Here is a 17,802-nt window from a genome sequence, read left to right as displayed (position 1 = left end):
AAATCACTTTTTTTAAGTTTAAACCTGATTGAATGGTTTAATTGCTTAAATCCAAAGCTACATGTATAGGAATTTGTACTAACAAAGGAAGTATGGTCGATTTTTCCTTTCATGACAATTAATCTTTTTCAATAGCACTGGTAAAACTACCACATAATCTTTAAGGCCATAGAGACACTTTTTGCCCATTTTTATAAACGATATTTTCAAGCTTTGAAAGGTTAAATTAAAGTATATGGTAAAAAGATTTAATTTGGCCTTTTATTTACATATTTTACACTATTTTTCTTTACAATATGACAAATTTGTTTCTTAAATAGCTGTACATCACATGTAGATTTTATTTTACACTTGATCTTAATCTAAAATAGAACTTTAAAAAAATACAAGTACACTGTCAGTAAAAAAATAAAACAAATGGCTTCATTTTACTTGAGGTATTTGAAATACGACAACAATACATTTATCAAAACAGTGCTTTAAGCCTCAGAGCCTTATTGTTAATTTTGATAAATAAACAATAAGAAACAAAGAATTGCTTTGACCTGTAATGCTTTAGGACAGATCAGAATACAGCTAAATGTGTAAATCACACAAATACCTCATCCAGAAACATTTCCAGCATAATTCTTTTGTCGTAAAGAAATAAAAAAAATTTCACCTTTGCTAAAAGTAAGTTTCACTTCACAACACAGCCAAATAAGAAGACCATTAGCATTGTCATCGATCATGCATCAATCTAATTCTAAATATTTGATAACTTTTAATACTTTTGACTAAATTTAGTCAAGGAGCAAAGATAAATAATGTTTGCTTTAATAGTGGAGAGATCGCGATTGTATTCAATCTGAGCACACAGGCGATCATGAGAGGTCTTGCAGTTCATTTGAAAAAAGCATATTTAAGAGCTCGCATATCTGTTTTAGCGATTTGCGTACATGAATGCGCTCTCGTGTTAAAATAAAGCACTCGCCGCATTTGCAGAAATGAATAATTGCGCAATACCGCAATTCCCGCGCCGCCATTCAGAATGTGTTTGGAGGAGTGACAGGTCAGACTGGCTGTCGGAGAGCGAAACGTGTATGTAGATCATCAAAAAGGCAGGAAATATGTCCGCGGTTTAATTACTCTGTTGAACATATCTACAGTGAAAACATCCGAGAAGCATTATTCCAACAAAACATTTGTTTTTAAGTTGTTTTTTCTGTCTCTGCAACACAGAAAGCATTTGTCCCGCCCTTACGTTTCACGCAACTAGACAAGGTCGACTGTGATTGGCTACTTTTCATGTCAGTCAAATCACGCTTCAGAATCAATTCTTAAACTTTGGAAACTGATTTTCAGCAGCTTATGACACAATGCACTAAAATAAACATTCTAAGCACAGCGTTGTGATCGTACGCTTCACTAAACAGCCAATGCTGATCACATCAATGTTATATTACGCATTAAAGGATTAAGTGTTAATTGTTTCTTTCATTATTCAGCGGTTCCTCCGCGTACCACTAGGAGGAAGCCCGCGTACCACTAATGGTACGCGTACCACAGTTTGAGAACCACTGCTCTACACCACATGTCTTTCTACTATGGGGGAAACAGCAACACCCAGAGGAAACCAACGCAAACACTGTGAGACCATGCAAATTCCTCTCAGAAGAGTGAGGCGATTGTGCTACCCACTGTACTGTCCCCTCTCTAAAACTCTTTCATCACAAAATAATCACCAAAAATGTTTCTCAAAATGGTCTTAAGACAAAAATAGTTGTTTGATAGTTTTAGGACAACCTTTTGAAGTGGTTTTGATCTATATCTTTGTTGCTATGCCTTTCCCAACTGATCCTCCTTACATTTTCTAAAAACTGACCTGAAAAAGTCCCATTGACTTATTGTTGGACCAAACTTTCTGACCTCAAAACTTTGCACCAGACTCATACAGACATAAGGTTGGGCTCATTTAACCCAGACTACCAATCTGCCAATGGCAAATAACATTTCAACTTACTAGCCATACCCTAGCAACCACTTACGGCACCCTAACAACTGTCCCATATACTTCCATTATAAAACACTGCTGTTGACTTTACATTGGACATACTGATAACATGATAACATACTAATCCATACTAGAAACATAATCATACTAGCAACATGCTAACTCATGCACGCTTACTAGCAATATGCTAATTCATAATAAATTCAATGCTAACAACATGCTGGTTCATATTAAAAACATGCTAGAAACTTGGTAATTCATATTAGAAACATTCAAATTATATGCTAATTTATGCTAGAAACATGCTAATTCATACTATTACCATGCTAATTTGTTATCAACTGTCTAGCAACTACAAAGAACCACCTAGCAACACCTTAACAACTATCTGAAACACCTTAGCAACCACAAAGCAACCAGTCAGAACACCTTAGCAACCGCCTGCAGCCGTACCGCTGTACGCACTGTGCGTACCAACCATGAGAGGGCGGGAATTAATGCTGCTTTTTTATTTATTTATTTATTTATGACATAATTGAAATTGATTATTAAACAGTATTCACTACAGCTGCTTTTCACTGGCCCACCACATTCTTATGAACATTATTTATTAAAGTTATGATTTCATTGACTTGAATATAATTAACCATGTATAATATAATTACTAGGCTAACCCGTCGTCTAAAATCTTAGAATAATAAAATAGCCTGTTATTTTATTCGTGGCTAGAGCTTGATTAATTAGATTGACATCCTAGGCAATGAGACCTTTACTTTGCCTGACTTGAGTGAGAGTTTATTGCATGCAGAGCTGTATTTGGTAGCACATAGCCTAAACTCACTCTGATGCGGGAGAAAACTTTATCAACAGCTACATGCACAACTGCAGTGGTTCTCAAACTTTTTTCATCAAGTACCACCTCAGAAAACAATTGTCTCTCCAAGTACCACCAAAATGAGCAGTATTGAAATACAGCAGCGGGCCCAGTAAAGCAGCTACAGCTCTGCACAGTAAAAAAACGTGACAGATTACCTCAGAAATATAGGCTATATGGCACATTCACATATTTTTTGATAGATTTTGAAATATATGTAGCATGTACATGACTTATTTCATTCCTCAGTGTACCACTAGACGGAAGCCCGCGTACCAGTGGTGGTTTGAGAACCACTGCACTACTGAAAGACTTTTTTTCTGGTGTGCATCGAATAAAGACATGCCACAGTCCACAACATCTTATATCCATGCACTAACTTGCAGACTCTTTGAACAACAAGGAAATAACTGCACTTTTTAATTCAAAGCCCAGACGGCTTGTTTGTTATTGATTGGTGGCTATACCATGAAGGAAGGTTACGGTGTGTTGTGATGTCGGTCGTCGCTGGAGAAAGTCAAATCTTTAATTTTTTGGTCTTTTGTTTGGCTTTTGTTTAATTTTTTAGCTTTAGTGGCACTGTAGCTGTCCAAGGTACTGTTGTATGATTTAAAGTATAGCCTATATATGCATCAATAAACAAGTCAAAGGAATGAATAAATGAATAAATAAAATAAATATGAATTCTTAAATGTCGATATTGTTTTTACAAAAACAAACAAAAAACAAAAACAAATGTTTTATGAAAATTAAATGAGCAATTTTCAACATTTATACGATTCAGTTAAATATAATTTGGACATTTATGGGGCCATGTAGCATGTTTCTGAGTTTTTTTTTTTTTTTTGTTCTCAGAAATCTTTATATATATACTGGGTGGCTATGCAAAATATTTTCTAAAATGTCAAGCAGGAATTTATATGCTTTGATATAAATATGCTTTATATCCTGATATGCTGTTGTTTGATATTCGTTTTTATTTCACTTAATGCATTCGTTATTTAATGTTTGAATACTGAAAGAAATAACAGCCTTTGTTTAAAGGGTCATTTTACCATCAAAATGTATATCTTATATCATTATCAACTTTTAAAATAAAACCGCTGTGTAATTTATTGATTGTCAAAAATTAAATAATTAAAGTGCTATATTTTTCATTAGTAAAAATGCCCGCTCACTTTTCACAAGGCCTGTCTAAAAATATATTTCTGCCACTATAATTTAAATGCACTAATACTGTTGCATTATCATTGTTTATTTTTCTGTTATGTATAAAGATTTTAAATATATTTATTTTCCCTTCCATCATTTTCAATCATCATGTTACATTTTGGTCATTTTCCTTCCAAATAAAATTTATTTGTTGTCTGGCCCGGTTTGGCAGGTAACGTAATGGTTCAGCATAAAAAACGGCCTAGCACGATAGTGGAAACGTGAATTTTAAAGAAACAAACTATATACAAAATTTATCTCAAAAAGATGTTTTTCTTGAGAAAAATATACAAATTTATTTTAGTTTGAGCTCAACTGTGTGGATGGATGATTTTGGGTCAGTGGTAAGTAAGGATTTAATTACAATAGTGAGGCATTATCACAATGACACACACTTGCAATTTTTTAATATGTAATAATTTTAAAGATTACGTCTTGCGTCTGATTTTTCCTTGATGCTGTTGTGCTTTTTCAACGAAATATTAAAATTAAAAAGGAAACAAATTATTTCATAACGAAACGTAGCCTTTAAAAGTAAGCAACAGTGTTTCTAGACATGATTGGATTAAGGGGGCGGGGCGGTGCTGGATTTGTGCGTACCTTGTAATAAAATCCTGCAGGTGCTCCTGCTAGCCTGTATGTAGTTATAACTGTTTCAAACTTATTAAAACTACCTCAATTATTTAAACTTTAAAACAATTTAAAACTTTCAGACGAGGCTTTCTCAAGACACCATAGTTTGTCTACGAACTTGACTTTTCCAGTTTTGTGTGTTATCATAAGTCATGGGTCTCAAACTCGATTCCTGAAGGGCCACAGCTCTGCTCCAACCCACATCAAACACAGCTGATCCAACTAAACAAGCTGTTCCAGACTCGTTTGAACACCTTGATTAAATGGATCAGCTGTGTTTGATAAGGGTTAAAGTAAATTATGTTCAAAGCTGCAGCCCTCCAGAAATCGAGTTTGAGACCCACGCTGTAAGTAGTAAGTTACTTTAGTAGTAAAGTTTTGTTTATTTCTCTGCTTGTGGGAAAGCTGTTTGCGATGAGAATGACTCATATATCTCACATTGATGTATATCAGTAATGTGCGGTGAGGTTTGTGGCTGGTGAGGCACTCTTTTAGAGTCATGAATCAGATTTATTGATTGTGTTTTATATCAGTATTCTTTGTAGACACATGGCAGGTACATCTTGGGCCAAGGAAAAGTGTAAAATGTATTGCACGATCATAAGAACCCTTCCCCTAGTCTTCACTTCGTGCGATCATAAGCACCTCCTCCAACCCTCTTCACGCAATCAAACCTTAACTCTTGCGGGTAGGCCCATGCATTTTGTGCTATGCCACAGCACACACACACACACAGCAACCGCTGCGGATGCGCTCTCTCTCTCTCTCTCATACACACACACGATTCGCTCACTGTTCTTACCTACAGTACTTGTAAATGGAGTCTTGAAATGACTTGAACTAGTTTAAAATGGACGCGTTCTCTTCTGTCCCGTCCTTTGAAGCAATTCCTTTAGCTCCGGCATTGGTCGTCCATTATTTATCCACGTTTTGATTAAAAGTCCAATTTTGAGAAATTCTTGAGCTGATATCCGTAATTTTTGCAGTCAGTTGAAGCAAAATATAAGAGCAACAACTGAACAAGAATAACCGTATAGCTCACATGCACCCTATTCATTGCGGCAGAGCTACTGCCTGCCTCACCTCATGTCTTTTCATTGGCGATTCTAGTTTAAATGGCACCCTGAGCGAACCACCCCAAATACATCCTCTACCCAAGAAATAAAAGTTATTACTGGGGCACTTTTTTTTTTTCCGTCTCTCTGTGCTGCCCCCAGCGAGATGCCGCCTTGTGTGATCGCCCATGCCCAAATCCGCCACTGCGGCTTTATGACAGATCTTAACACTAAATAAGTGATAGACATACGTGAAATACATTACCTATAATATGGAAAGTGAGGGCATATAATAAAAAAGTCTACAATGTATTAAAGCATTTTAATAAAGCATTACATCGGTAGCACACTGAGTGAGCAAAAGGCAGGCGCTCAAGCCAGATTGCAAGGGATTGCGCAATCTGATGTGAGGAACTCGGTGCTACCTCAGCTTACTTCCTATGCCATAAATGAACAGAAGATATGGAAAATTCAGCAAATGTAATTATAAAAAATGATTGCAATCATTTGAGTCATACAGAAATTGCATTTATAGCACAGATCAGAGGACAAATATTTATGTTATCATTAGTAAACATATCATAATGGCAGGTGAAAATGGTGTATGTAACTTTATAAATTTAAATATGGTAGTTTACTGTGATTTCCCAGAGATTGGTTGCGGCTGAAAGGGCATCCGCTGCATAAAAACTTGCTGGATAAGTTGGCAGTTCATTCCGCTGTGGCGACCCCAGATTAATAAAGGGACTAAGCCAAAAGGAAAATGAATGAATGAGTTTACTGTGAATTTGTTTCTACTGAATATTTAACTGTAAATTTCTGGCAACCTCAGAATTTCAATTGAACAGATTTTTATTTTATAGTGAAAAAACATCCCTGCGACATTCTGGAAAAGTTTGTGTTTGGTTACCAAAAAAAGAAGGAAAAGAGCCGATTTAGCATACTAAAATAATTAACAAAATATAGGCAGAAGAAAACCAGTCATTTTGTGTGCTGGTGAGTACATTTTGCAACACATAACTGTTATAATTTCTCACAAATTAATTTAAAATTATTTCAGCCAAAAATTTAAATAGTCAACACTTCTTCATTTGGATCACAAATAAAGATATTTTTGTTGAAATCTGAGCGCTCTCTCATCCTCTATAGATAGCGTCTGTTCACATTAGGATCACCAGCACAAGAGTTTTCGTTGGAACTTCATCAAGCATAGGCTGGCTTAAAACAAGCTGTGTTTGTGACAGGGCTCGAGATTAAACAACATGGGTCACGTCATCAGAAAATGAGTTACTCTTAATTGTGTATTTAATTGGAGGTAATTTGCAACACACAAATGCTTGGCATAAAGAAATCCATTCATCACACTTCTCTGCACCACAGATATTGCATAATACTATTAACCACGATAATTAGCATTTTGTGCGTCTTTTAAAATTTCATAAAAGACATATTTTATTTGTATGCCAGTATGTTTATCTGGCACTTTTGGAAAATGTTATCAATTACTACGTGTTTTTGTCATTATCAAGTAAAACAAAATAGAAGCAATTTAAAAATGATTTTTGATCAGTGTTCTTTGTGCCTTTAAAAGATCAAAATAACATGTACATGTAAACATCTTAAATATATAATTGTTTGTAATAATTTTGAGCATCTCTAGAAAAACACCCACTTTAAACACAATGTAAAAATATCTGCATTAGTGTAGATAAAGACATCGGCCCAAAATGGGATCCTACAAAGTGCTCTTAATTGGGAACACCTTAATTTATTCTTTTTATATACCACTTCAGGTCGACAAAAAATACACGCTTTATTTACAAGGGGTATTATGTAACATATAACAGGATAGAAAAAGACATACAAAAAACAAACAAAATTAGGAAAAACCACCCAGTTGACAAACAAACAAACTGAAGGTTGATTATTGCGTGTCAAAAGACTCGGATTGCATTACTGCAGGTTGGAGGAGTAAATCTACATCTCCGGGCTCTCTGAACTCCCAGAATTCACCGTGAGCCCTACGCTCACATTGCTTGCTTTAGTATGCATGTGTTTGTGTTTATATCTTTAGGTTGCTGGCTGGAAGACTGCTCTTATCCAAATCGTCAAAATACGGATGTGTCATTGCTTGTCGTGCCGAAATCCTCTTAGGGGGGTCATAAATCAGCATTTTCTAAACAAAGGAGAAAATGAAAATACGTGAGTGAGATGAACACAAAGAAACAAGTAGGACACAAGCATATCAGGACAGTCTTTTACCATGAGAAGGTCGATGCCATTCTTGTCCAGGTTTTTCACAGTGTTGGCCAGATTCCCAGATTTCCACTTTGGGAAGGTATTCTTATAGTCTGGCAGAGACTCAACATCTGGCCAGACCTCATTGTTAGGGGTCCCCAGAGTCCTAAAACACAGATCAACCACAGAGAGGGAAGACAAAAAAAGAAAAATACTATATTTTTAGTGAAATGTTTGCATTCCAGTTTACAAAACTACATTAAAGCCATATTTTATTTGTATGCCAGTAAGTCCATATGAACCAGAAGCTGCAATCATATTTTTGTTTTCAAGAGTTCACACTTAGATATTGTTTGACAATGATAGCAGGTTTGGCATGCTGTCCCAGGAAAGAACCCTGAGCTCAGCAATAACTGAGCCCAGGGCTCCCGCCTGGTCGATAGAGCATGTAAGGGGAGTACGAGATCAGGTGGTTCTCGATAGCTCCCCGTGGTAAAGGAGGAAAGGGGGAGAAGGGGTGGATGGGGGGGGGGGTTTCTTTGAAAAAAGGAAGATAAGGAAGTATTTTTTTGCTGGCCTACTTATAGTAAGTTTGGATTAATCTGATTTGCTAACTAATGATTGTAGATGAGAGACCAGCTGCGATCAATCACATCACGTGCTCCTCTCGAAATTTGTTTGTGAAACTTCACTTATTGTTGCTTCAAGCGGAGTAGATGTAATAAAATAAGCATTTCATACAGAAAGATCTGGAAATGGGTTTTAGAAGAGAGTTATTACTACCTAACAGACACCTCATCCTCACCATTTGTTGTCAAAACTGACAGTTGGAGCAGCGTGGTTAAAGCTATGCCCAATACTTAAGATATATATAATCAGACAATTTAACTGAAGAGAAGAGAAAAAAAAGAAAAACGAAGTGCATTTTCAGATTTTAATTAAAGATAAGGTCAAACTATTTTTTTTAAATAATGATATGCACAGATTAACTGTTCACTAAAAAACTTGCAATGTGAGCAAACAAAGTCATATGGTTAGTATCGATTTCTAGTGGACTTCTGGAAAATGCTATTATTTGTTATTTGCTATTGTTATATTGACTATATTAAGTTAAAATGATTATTGATCAGTGTTCTTAGTGTCAAATATCAAAATAATATGTGCATGTAGATAAATATTTGTTGATTTTTAATGCCATGTAAGCTTGGTCCAGTTTCATTGACAAAAAAAAAAAAAAAAAAAAAAAAAAAAAAGACCCATTTTGGGATTTTACTTTTTTTTTCTTCTTCTAAAAACTCTTAGCAAAATACAACTACAACAACAACTACTACAAATGATAATAATAAAACCTCCTAAAAAAGTTCTACAAAGAATCAGAGGAGGTTTATTGGAACTAGTGTATGTTGCTTCAGGAAAGGAACTACACATTAGTGTTGCATTTTATTTTCTTTCTTTTATTTTCAATTTTATTTTTATTTATACATATTTTAATTAAATCATCTATAATTATCTGTCATTTAGATATGTTATTTGATTATTTTATCATTAATCGTCCATTAGTTCATGATTTAATTTTAGCTATTTGGTTATTTGTTAATGTTACCATTTTTAATATTGTTACCATTTCTTTATTGTTACTTTATCATTTTATAAGTTTTCTCTTACTGTTATAATTTCCCCTTTTATAAAATTACTAATATATTCCCTTACTTATTATTGTTTTCATGAGTAAGAGAGAAAAGAGAATGTCTATTTCAAGGTTTTCAAACATGTTCACACGTGCGCTAATACAACAATTATATTATCATAGAGAATACATGTTGTACTATAAATACAATATTGTACCCTAATGTCTGTGCAGTTTAACACGAGCAAATAAGTTTGTTACCAAGTACAGCCCTAATTGACCTTTTCAAACTTCTTTTATACTTTTAAAACTCTGTTAAAAAAAAATAAAATAAAAAATAAATAAATAAATAAATGTCAACACTGATTCCTGAACTTTGTCTACCTGAAGATCCTAAAGAGTTGGTCTATTTCGGAGTCTCCATGGAAGAGAGGTTTCTTGGTGGCGAGTTCAGCAAAGATGGTGCCAATACTCCAGAGATCTACAGGTGTGGAATAGCGTGAAGCCCCCAGCAGCACTTCTGGAGCTCTGTACCACAGAGTGACCACCTGCACAATCATAATCATGCGCACACACGTCAGCATTAGTGATTATAACATTTTGAGCAAGTATCATCAACTGGTATTAGGCTTCTGCCAGTATCAAATTTTCTTGTTGCGATTAACTGCTGAAGCTGTATCATGATAGACCAAAGCTGTAAAAAAGTACTTCTAACAGCTATAACAAAAAAATAATAATTGTGTATTGTATATTCATATTTAAAATAAACACCCTAAATTGCTAAATTATTATAAAGTGACGATAAAACACTTTACACATTGCGTTAGTAAAAGCTAGTTAATGAGAGAGACTGTGTGAAATAGCCACATTATAGGTACAATATATGATAAAGTTAATTTAAAAAAGTACAACTAAACAATTTGAAAGATCTCCCTCAAAAACCTTGCATTTATCTTTTAATATATAGGTTATCTTTTTTACTGTCGTATTTAAAACCATTTCTTTCAGCCAGTAACCTATATTTGGTGTACATCCATTTTTCCAATTTAAAGAAATCATAGGTTTAGCTCGAAGAATACATCTATAATACACATTCAGTATTTTCTTTGATTTTCTTAGGGTATAAATGAAGTATATAGTTGACAGAAGATAGTTTGTGTTAAATTTTCACTTATGTCACCTTTACTCAATTACAAAAATGTCTATTTTTTTTTAAGTGTGAATGTAATAGCGGATGGAAATGTGGCCTCCATTGTGGGATGTGTGTACTTACCTCATGAGTATAGACTCTTACTGGGACCCCAAAGGCACGGGCTAAGCCGAAATCTGCCAGTTTAATTACACCTTTATTGTCGATAAGCAGGTTCTGGGGCTTCAGGTCTCGATGCAGAACCCTGCGACAGTGGCAGAACAGAATCCCCTCCAGGATCTGATAAAGGTAACTCTACATAGACAACACACATCAGCACGGTTACTTCAAGATACACATTCAATACTATAGTATAGAATCCAAACACATGCCATTATAAAACATTGAGGAATGTAGTATTTATGTATTTCGGGGCATGAAAGGCACATGAAACAAAATCGTTGTATTTACAGTACCAAAAAAAAAAAAAATAAATAAATAAATAAATAAATAAAAAAAAAAAAAATATATATATATATATATATATATATATATATATATATATATATATATATATATATATATATATATATATAAAATAATAAAAAAAATACACACCTTGACCAACATAGGATCCATGAATTCGCCTGATGGGATGGAGTCCAAATATTTCTTCAGATCCATGGACAGAAACTCAAAAACTAGATATAATTTGGATTCCTGCATCAGCACATCTAGCAGGCTGGGAAAAAGAGAAACACTTTATTTGTAAAAATAGTACATATACTGTCATAGTAAATATGAAAAACAAAAACTGTTTATACTATGATACTAGTAATATACATAAATGTAAACTAAATCAACTTATTAGGATGATTTCTGAAGCACTGAGACTGAAGACTGGAGTAATAATGGTATGTTAGATTGATTTCTGAGGAATAATGAGACTGAAGACTGTAGTAATAATGCTGAAAATTCATCATTTATAACAGACATTAATCTGTGGTAAGACTTCACAATAGTTTTTAATCAAATTAACAAAGCATTGGTAAGCATTAAAAACAGCACCCAAATTTGAGTAGTAGTTTATCAACCTACATACATTTTTAAACTGTGAACCCTTAACAGCATTTTAATGTCATCACACAATTCCTGATATAACAATATGCTGATCAATTTTTTTTGCGAGGTATATTAAATATTGTTAAAATATATTACTTTGTTGTGGGTGATGACATCAATTATCCTGTCATAACTATTTTTATTGTTCAGGACAAATATATTAAACCAAACACATTCCAATGGATAGAGAGTAAAATATAAAGCTGTATTAGACCAACCCGTCTTTAACCCACCACCACAGAGACAGGCATACAAACAGCACTTTCTGTACAGTAAATCTGATTGACTCTAAATTATTTGTTTTGTTAAACATGTAATGAAATCTGTCATACCGTACAACGTTTGGGTGCTGGAGCTCCTTGAGGAGGGAGATTTCTCTGACAGCAGTGCTGGGAACGCCTTCCTCCTCACTCTCCAGACGGATCTTCTTCATCGCCACCACCTGTCCTGTGGTTTTATTCCTGCCCTTATATACTACACCATACGTACCTAAAGAACACACACATATTTACATTAGACATTCACTAAAAACACTCTCAGTTTTATTATTTAGAGACTAGCTAAGAATAATAGTAGCTAATGTAAATGACAATAAGCACAAGATAAATCTTACCTTCACCAATTTTCTCTATCTTCAGATAGTCATCCATTTTCCCCAAACACTCTTTTTTGAAAAAACACAAAGAATAAAAAAAGTAAATTAATGACAGCATAACATGACATTTTCAGAATCATTTTTTTTTTATTTTTAGAAAGAGGAAAAAAAGTCTGGATGCATAATGAAACTTTTCTCTTTATTTTCTTCATTAAACTTGTTCGTTTTTGCTTTAAACTAACTATCTAAAGCAATCAAAGTTACAGTGGATGTCAAATATACACATTATGTGTACCGTTAAAAGACTGACTGAACAGGTCTTAGCTTTTGGCGTTGACATCAAAATCACAACCATTAGATAAAATCCTTTTTCATAATTCCAAAGTCATAATTTTGTGCCTAAAAACCTCGTAACGTCAGACACGTTTTCATGAGAAAAATAAGTAACTTAGCAATGTGGCAACGGAAAATCAAGATGCAGCAGAAACTAGTGCTAAAATCCAATGATCAACCGTCTGTTTTATTTAGGACGTACATTTGCAACGTTAAAATTACATAAACAAAAACATCATTCAGTAAAGTTTACAGTATCAACTTACAGTTAAATGACTAAGTAGTTTTTGCTCAGTTGGGCCCAAACAACTTAATGTTACGCGATCAGAATCAAAATCGTTAACATAACAGTCAATCATCATCATGGATTTTTAAAAACTCACCTTTTCTGTAACTATATCTAATATGGATGAATATCAAACTGTCCTACGTCCAACAGAGTTCTCGAAATTTTAGAGGAATGAAAAAGCTTGCGGATGTTGTGTGTGTGTGTCCTGCTGAATTGCGAGTTCCTTGATTCAAACTGGCCGCGTGGACGTAATTCAAAAGCAGCCAATCAGCGCACTCAGTGGGACTTCAAAATCAACCAATCAGATGATAGAGCGGTTGGGAGCGGGAGGAAAGCGGCGTCTGTGTTGGATAATGTGCGCATGCGCGGCTTGTTGTATATTTAGTTCAAAGTAGTCCTTGTGCAGGTAGGAATAGCGATTTTTACGTTTTTGACAGACACTTGTTGCTGTATATCACTGGTAGTGGGTGTTCAGACGAAACATCTCTAACGTCCTTTAGTTACCCTAAAACCGACATTCTAGTTCATTGCGTTCGTTGCTGCAGTCTTGTGTCTTAAATGTCCTACATTTGTAACGACAAACAACAAACAAATAATGTAATTATTATATTGTGAGTCTCATACAATGGTCACATATTGATTTTGAGTGGTACACAGACGAGCACGCATGCATTACTCTTTTTGACGACTTGGTGTCACTGTTGGACTGTTCTTTTCAGTATTATTTAACCAGATCTCCAACAGATGCTAATTTATATTTACGTTTTTATTTGTTATATGTATATTATATAAAAAGACAGAGAGGGAGACACGTGTAAAATATTGTGTAGAAAAGCTACTTATTAGCTTTTATAATTGGACTATTATTATTATTATTATTATTAGTAGTAGTATTCTAGTTTACATGGTTTGATTTCAGAAAGATTTGATGTGGGGTCACAAAGTAAAAAAACAATTTTTAATAAAGTTTATTTCCCCCCAACAGAACCATTTAAAAGAAGCTCTCAGAAGCCCAATGAAGCATAACTAGGCTGTCTAATTACAGAGAAATAAAGGAGGCTTAGTCCCCGGGATAAAATCTCAATTCCATCCTAAATTCTCAGAGGTAGAGACTTTAATTAAAGAAGTGATTAGTTACAAATTATTACCATGCATATTTGAGCCACTCTGATTGGCTGTAGGAATTGGGATAGAGGAGGTCAAACTAATTTTGGGTGTTTTTTTTAATCAATATTTTTAAAGAATGCTAGTATTCTGTGTTATAAGGGATGTGGTCATTATTCTGTTTTAGACCCTGGTATTTTTATCACCATGTTAAGATTTGTTTTATGATAATGACCGTCAGATTGCGTCAATTTTATGACACAGCGTCTTACCACATAAATAATAAATAGAAATATTGATTTGAACCTTTTTACACTGTTTAACTTTTTAAAAATTATTATTACTGAACATCGTTACATACCAATCTTGTTTTGGGGACATGAAAATATTTTTGAAAATGTTACCGTCTCAGTGTAAAATCTAGTAATGGGAGAAATTAAGTTTTTCAAAGCTTAGAAACAATTGAACCAATTGCTTCACAAAAGGATTGCCTGTTTTGAACCATTCAAAAAAGTGTCTGCATAATATGTATTGTTTTAACATTTTTTAAAGATTTGTTTGTACAATGGGTGTGCTAAACAGGACAACAAGGGACTATTAACTACTATTATTACTCTTTGTTTTACAAATGTTTCATTAAAATGTTTATAAACTTGTAAAACTGATTTGAGGTCAGGTGAATGTTTGAACATTTTTAGTGATTCACCACTGGGGGGCAATCTTGATGAGCCCACATGATTCATTAAAGAGGTGGTCCACAATGTATTTTTAAGGCTTGGTTGTGTTTAAGGGGTGCAAAGCAATCTGTGCTCATGCTTCATTTGTAGAAAATCACATTATTTTTTCATATATCTTACTGTAGCTATATACTGCTACTCAGCTAACCTGAAAATGAATGACGTATTTCCTAGTTCCGTTGAAAGGCCTGCCCCCAAGAGGCTCTGATTGGTCCGCTAACAATGTGCTGTGATTCACAGATCAGCTCCACATCATCAGGGAGCGTTTCTGTTATAACATTAGGCTCGTTTGAGGTGCGCCTCGCCTTGACTGCATTGTAAACGAGAGCAGGCGTGCGCAGTAAGAGGAGGGCTCAAAAATTACATCAGAAGTCGGACACCTGCCGAATCTCGCTGTTTAGCCACCTGGAAACGTCACCAGTGGAGGAGATCTCGTTCGCGTTTTTTATCGCAGACGAATGACCTCATGAAAAAATACTATGGTGATTTTTAGTAAATATTATAGCATTTTTTAACATGTTTATTCAGTATTGGGTTGTGTTTATAGTTGTTGTGATACCAGAACTATAAAATTTAAATAGGCTATTTTATAACATGGTCAAAAGTACTACAGTATACATTACTATAGTATTTTTTAATGTGGGAGTGGATGCAATAGAAATATCACTGTTGTTACAGAGATGGTCAGAATTACAGAAGATGAACAGCTCATTAACTAAAAGGGTGTATTTAAAATATAATTCTGTATATTCAACAAACGTTAAAAGAATAACTAAATAAACAGCTTATACAGCAAGAAAGCTTTCAAGAAACCTAATTTGGCTACATTAAAAATGAAGTAGGCATAGCATGCTTTTGAGTGACAGGTCATGACAAATGTTTGTTTGACAAATAAATTCTTAGGGGGTTAATTATATTGATATGCTTATTAGGTCTATATAAACTGCTTTTACTCCAGCCAGACTAAAATAAACAGCCCAAGACTTTCTCCAGAATAAAAACTATTAGACTGTAGGAAAAACTGTGGAAATGTTCTTGGTCTATTAAACATGACTTTTGACTCCACATACATATACATATGTGTGTGTGTGTGTGTGTCTTGTTTACTACACCCTTTTCACTTCTTATATGAAACCACACAAAAATGAGGCATAATGACAAAACAGTCTGATTATCTTTGTATTTCTGAATATATGTATATATTGGATTGACTTTCATTGAATAACGCTGCATAACAATTACAATACAAAATTCACACAAACATACAAAAAGTGAAAATGACAACAAACAGGACTTAAGACTGAGAGAGAAATAGAATACAGCACATGCACATCCTAATGATTTATTAATAACATTCATTTATATTGGATAGGTCACGTTATGTTTTACAAAGATGTGTTTTGTTTTTGTTTGCGTGTAAATCTAAATAAATAACCATATGTAATGCTCTTTATGACTTTTTTTAAATTATCTACGAAAATACAAAAAAGGTATTCAACAAATCCAGGTATAAACCTTAGTAAAACAAGATAATAAAGTGTAATGTGTCAGTCTCATCCAATCAGCATTCAGCTGTGTCGTCAGCCAGTCGTTTCCCATCATGCTTTTAGTGAGCGCAGTCTTTTGAGAGCAACTGCGGCCGACTGCTCTGTCCGAGGTACCCGCCTCGCGATCGCGAGAGTTTTTTGGCGCACGTCAGCGTGACATCAAAGCGAGGCGAAGGCAAGGCGGACACATTTCTAACTGGCATGCATCTTGCGGTGATCACCGGTGATCCATTCTGCGCAGATTTTGGCCAAGTCAAACAAGCCTATTATGTTCGTAACCTGAAGGGTTTATGACATCATTAACCCGGATGTATTTTTTTGTAGTCCCCAAACTTTGTTTGCTGTAGGCTTCACTAAGCTAACTCCGTAAAAGCTAATGTCTCCCTTTGCATTGAACTTTGAGCGTATTACATTCAGAGATGTTGTTTATGTTCACACAGCTACATTACACATCAACTAAAGTTTAAAATATGATATCATAGTGGACCACCCCTTAATGGTATTTTCACAAATCACCAGCAGAGACCTAATGAATTTTGAAACAGCAATGATGTAACAAAGCCCAGGTTACTAAAATCATGTGACCTTGCCTATTAGATTAATGCTCCAAACCACTGACTTGAAACAAAGTTTATGAGTCATAAAGATTTGAAAGCATCATAAAGCAGTGAAAAAAAACTAAATGGTTTTGTATTCCATGTTCTCTCTACATGTGCAATTAAACTGCTAGGATTGATGTGCATGTTTTTTTATTTATTTTTTTTAATGTGACATTGGCGTGTACTGGACTGGAGTGCTATTAGTTGTTTTATACTGTATGTGAACAATGAGGGTTTTTTTTAACCTTTTTATTGTCCCTGTAAAAAAAATAAACATAAATAAGTGTCTGTTTTTAATACACCAATAGCTGGATTTCCATCTTAACATGATGCAAGTCTTTTCAATGTTTGCAAAAGAAAAACAAAAAACAAATATAAATTGGGCACGTTTCCATCAAGTTGTTAGAGTGGCTGACTATAGTATTGGTAACCTAGTAACCAAAAGTAAACAAGGCGAGCATGGGGGTTACAGCTGATTAAAAACAAGGGTGTAATGTTTGCTACATTAGAGTTTATTACTCAAGCTCTATTAGCGTCTCCCATTATACACATTTACACATCCAAAACCACCTCAAGTGAGTGTGTAAACTTTTTTTTTTGACAAATTAAGGGATTTATATATATAAATCCCTTAATATTTATATATATATATATATATATATATATATATATATATATATATATATATATAAATCCCTTAATTTGTCAAAAAAAA

General features: G+C 34.3%; 2 protein-coding genes and 1 long non-coding RNA gene across 4 annotated transcripts in view; 1 reads left to right on the top strand and 2 right to left on the bottom strand.

Moving 5' to 3' along the window:
- The window catches only part of LOC141378555 (uncharacterized), an 876,076-nt gene that overhangs the window by 534,330 nt on the left and 323,944 nt on the right, over nucleotides 1-17,802 (bottom strand). The gene's annotated exons all lie outside the window — the stretch shown is intronic.
- Nucleotides 7,496-13,303, bottom strand: cdk1 (cyclin dependent kinase 1). Its single transcript, NM_212564.2, is given in 8 exon segments — nucleotides 7,496-7,943; nucleotides 8,030-8,171; nucleotides 10,017-10,180; nucleotides 10,906-11,076; nucleotides 11,380-11,503; nucleotides 12,216-12,372; nucleotides 12,497-12,547; nucleotides 13,195-13,303. Coding segments are annotated over 7 exon segments (909 nt in total). The 5' UTR covers nucleotides 12,534-12,547; nucleotides 13,195-13,303; the 3' UTR covers nucleotides 7,496-7,829.
- The window catches only part of LOC147833066 (uncharacterized), a 25,201-nt gene continuing 20,806 nt past the window's right edge, over nucleotides 13,408-17,802 (top strand). The window contains exon 1 of one of the 2 annotated variants that reach the window (XR_015513344.1): nucleotides 13,408-13,506. This is a non-coding gene — a long non-coding RNA (uncharacterized LOC147833066). The remainder of the gene's footprint in view (nucleotides 13,507-17,802) is intronic. The other variant, XR_015513345.1, reaches the window with a different exon arrangement.

Source organism: Danio rerio, chromosome 17, assembly GCF_052040795.2.
Source record: "Danio rerio strain M-AB ecotype USA chromosome 17, GRCz13ab, whole genome shotgun sequence".
In the NCBI taxonomy this organism is placed as follows: Eukaryota; Metazoa; Chordata; class Actinopteri; order Cypriniformes; family Danionidae; genus Danio; species Danio rerio.
Note: the sequence above shows the minus strand (reverse complement) of the source record. Positions and strands in the feature narration are given on the sequence as shown.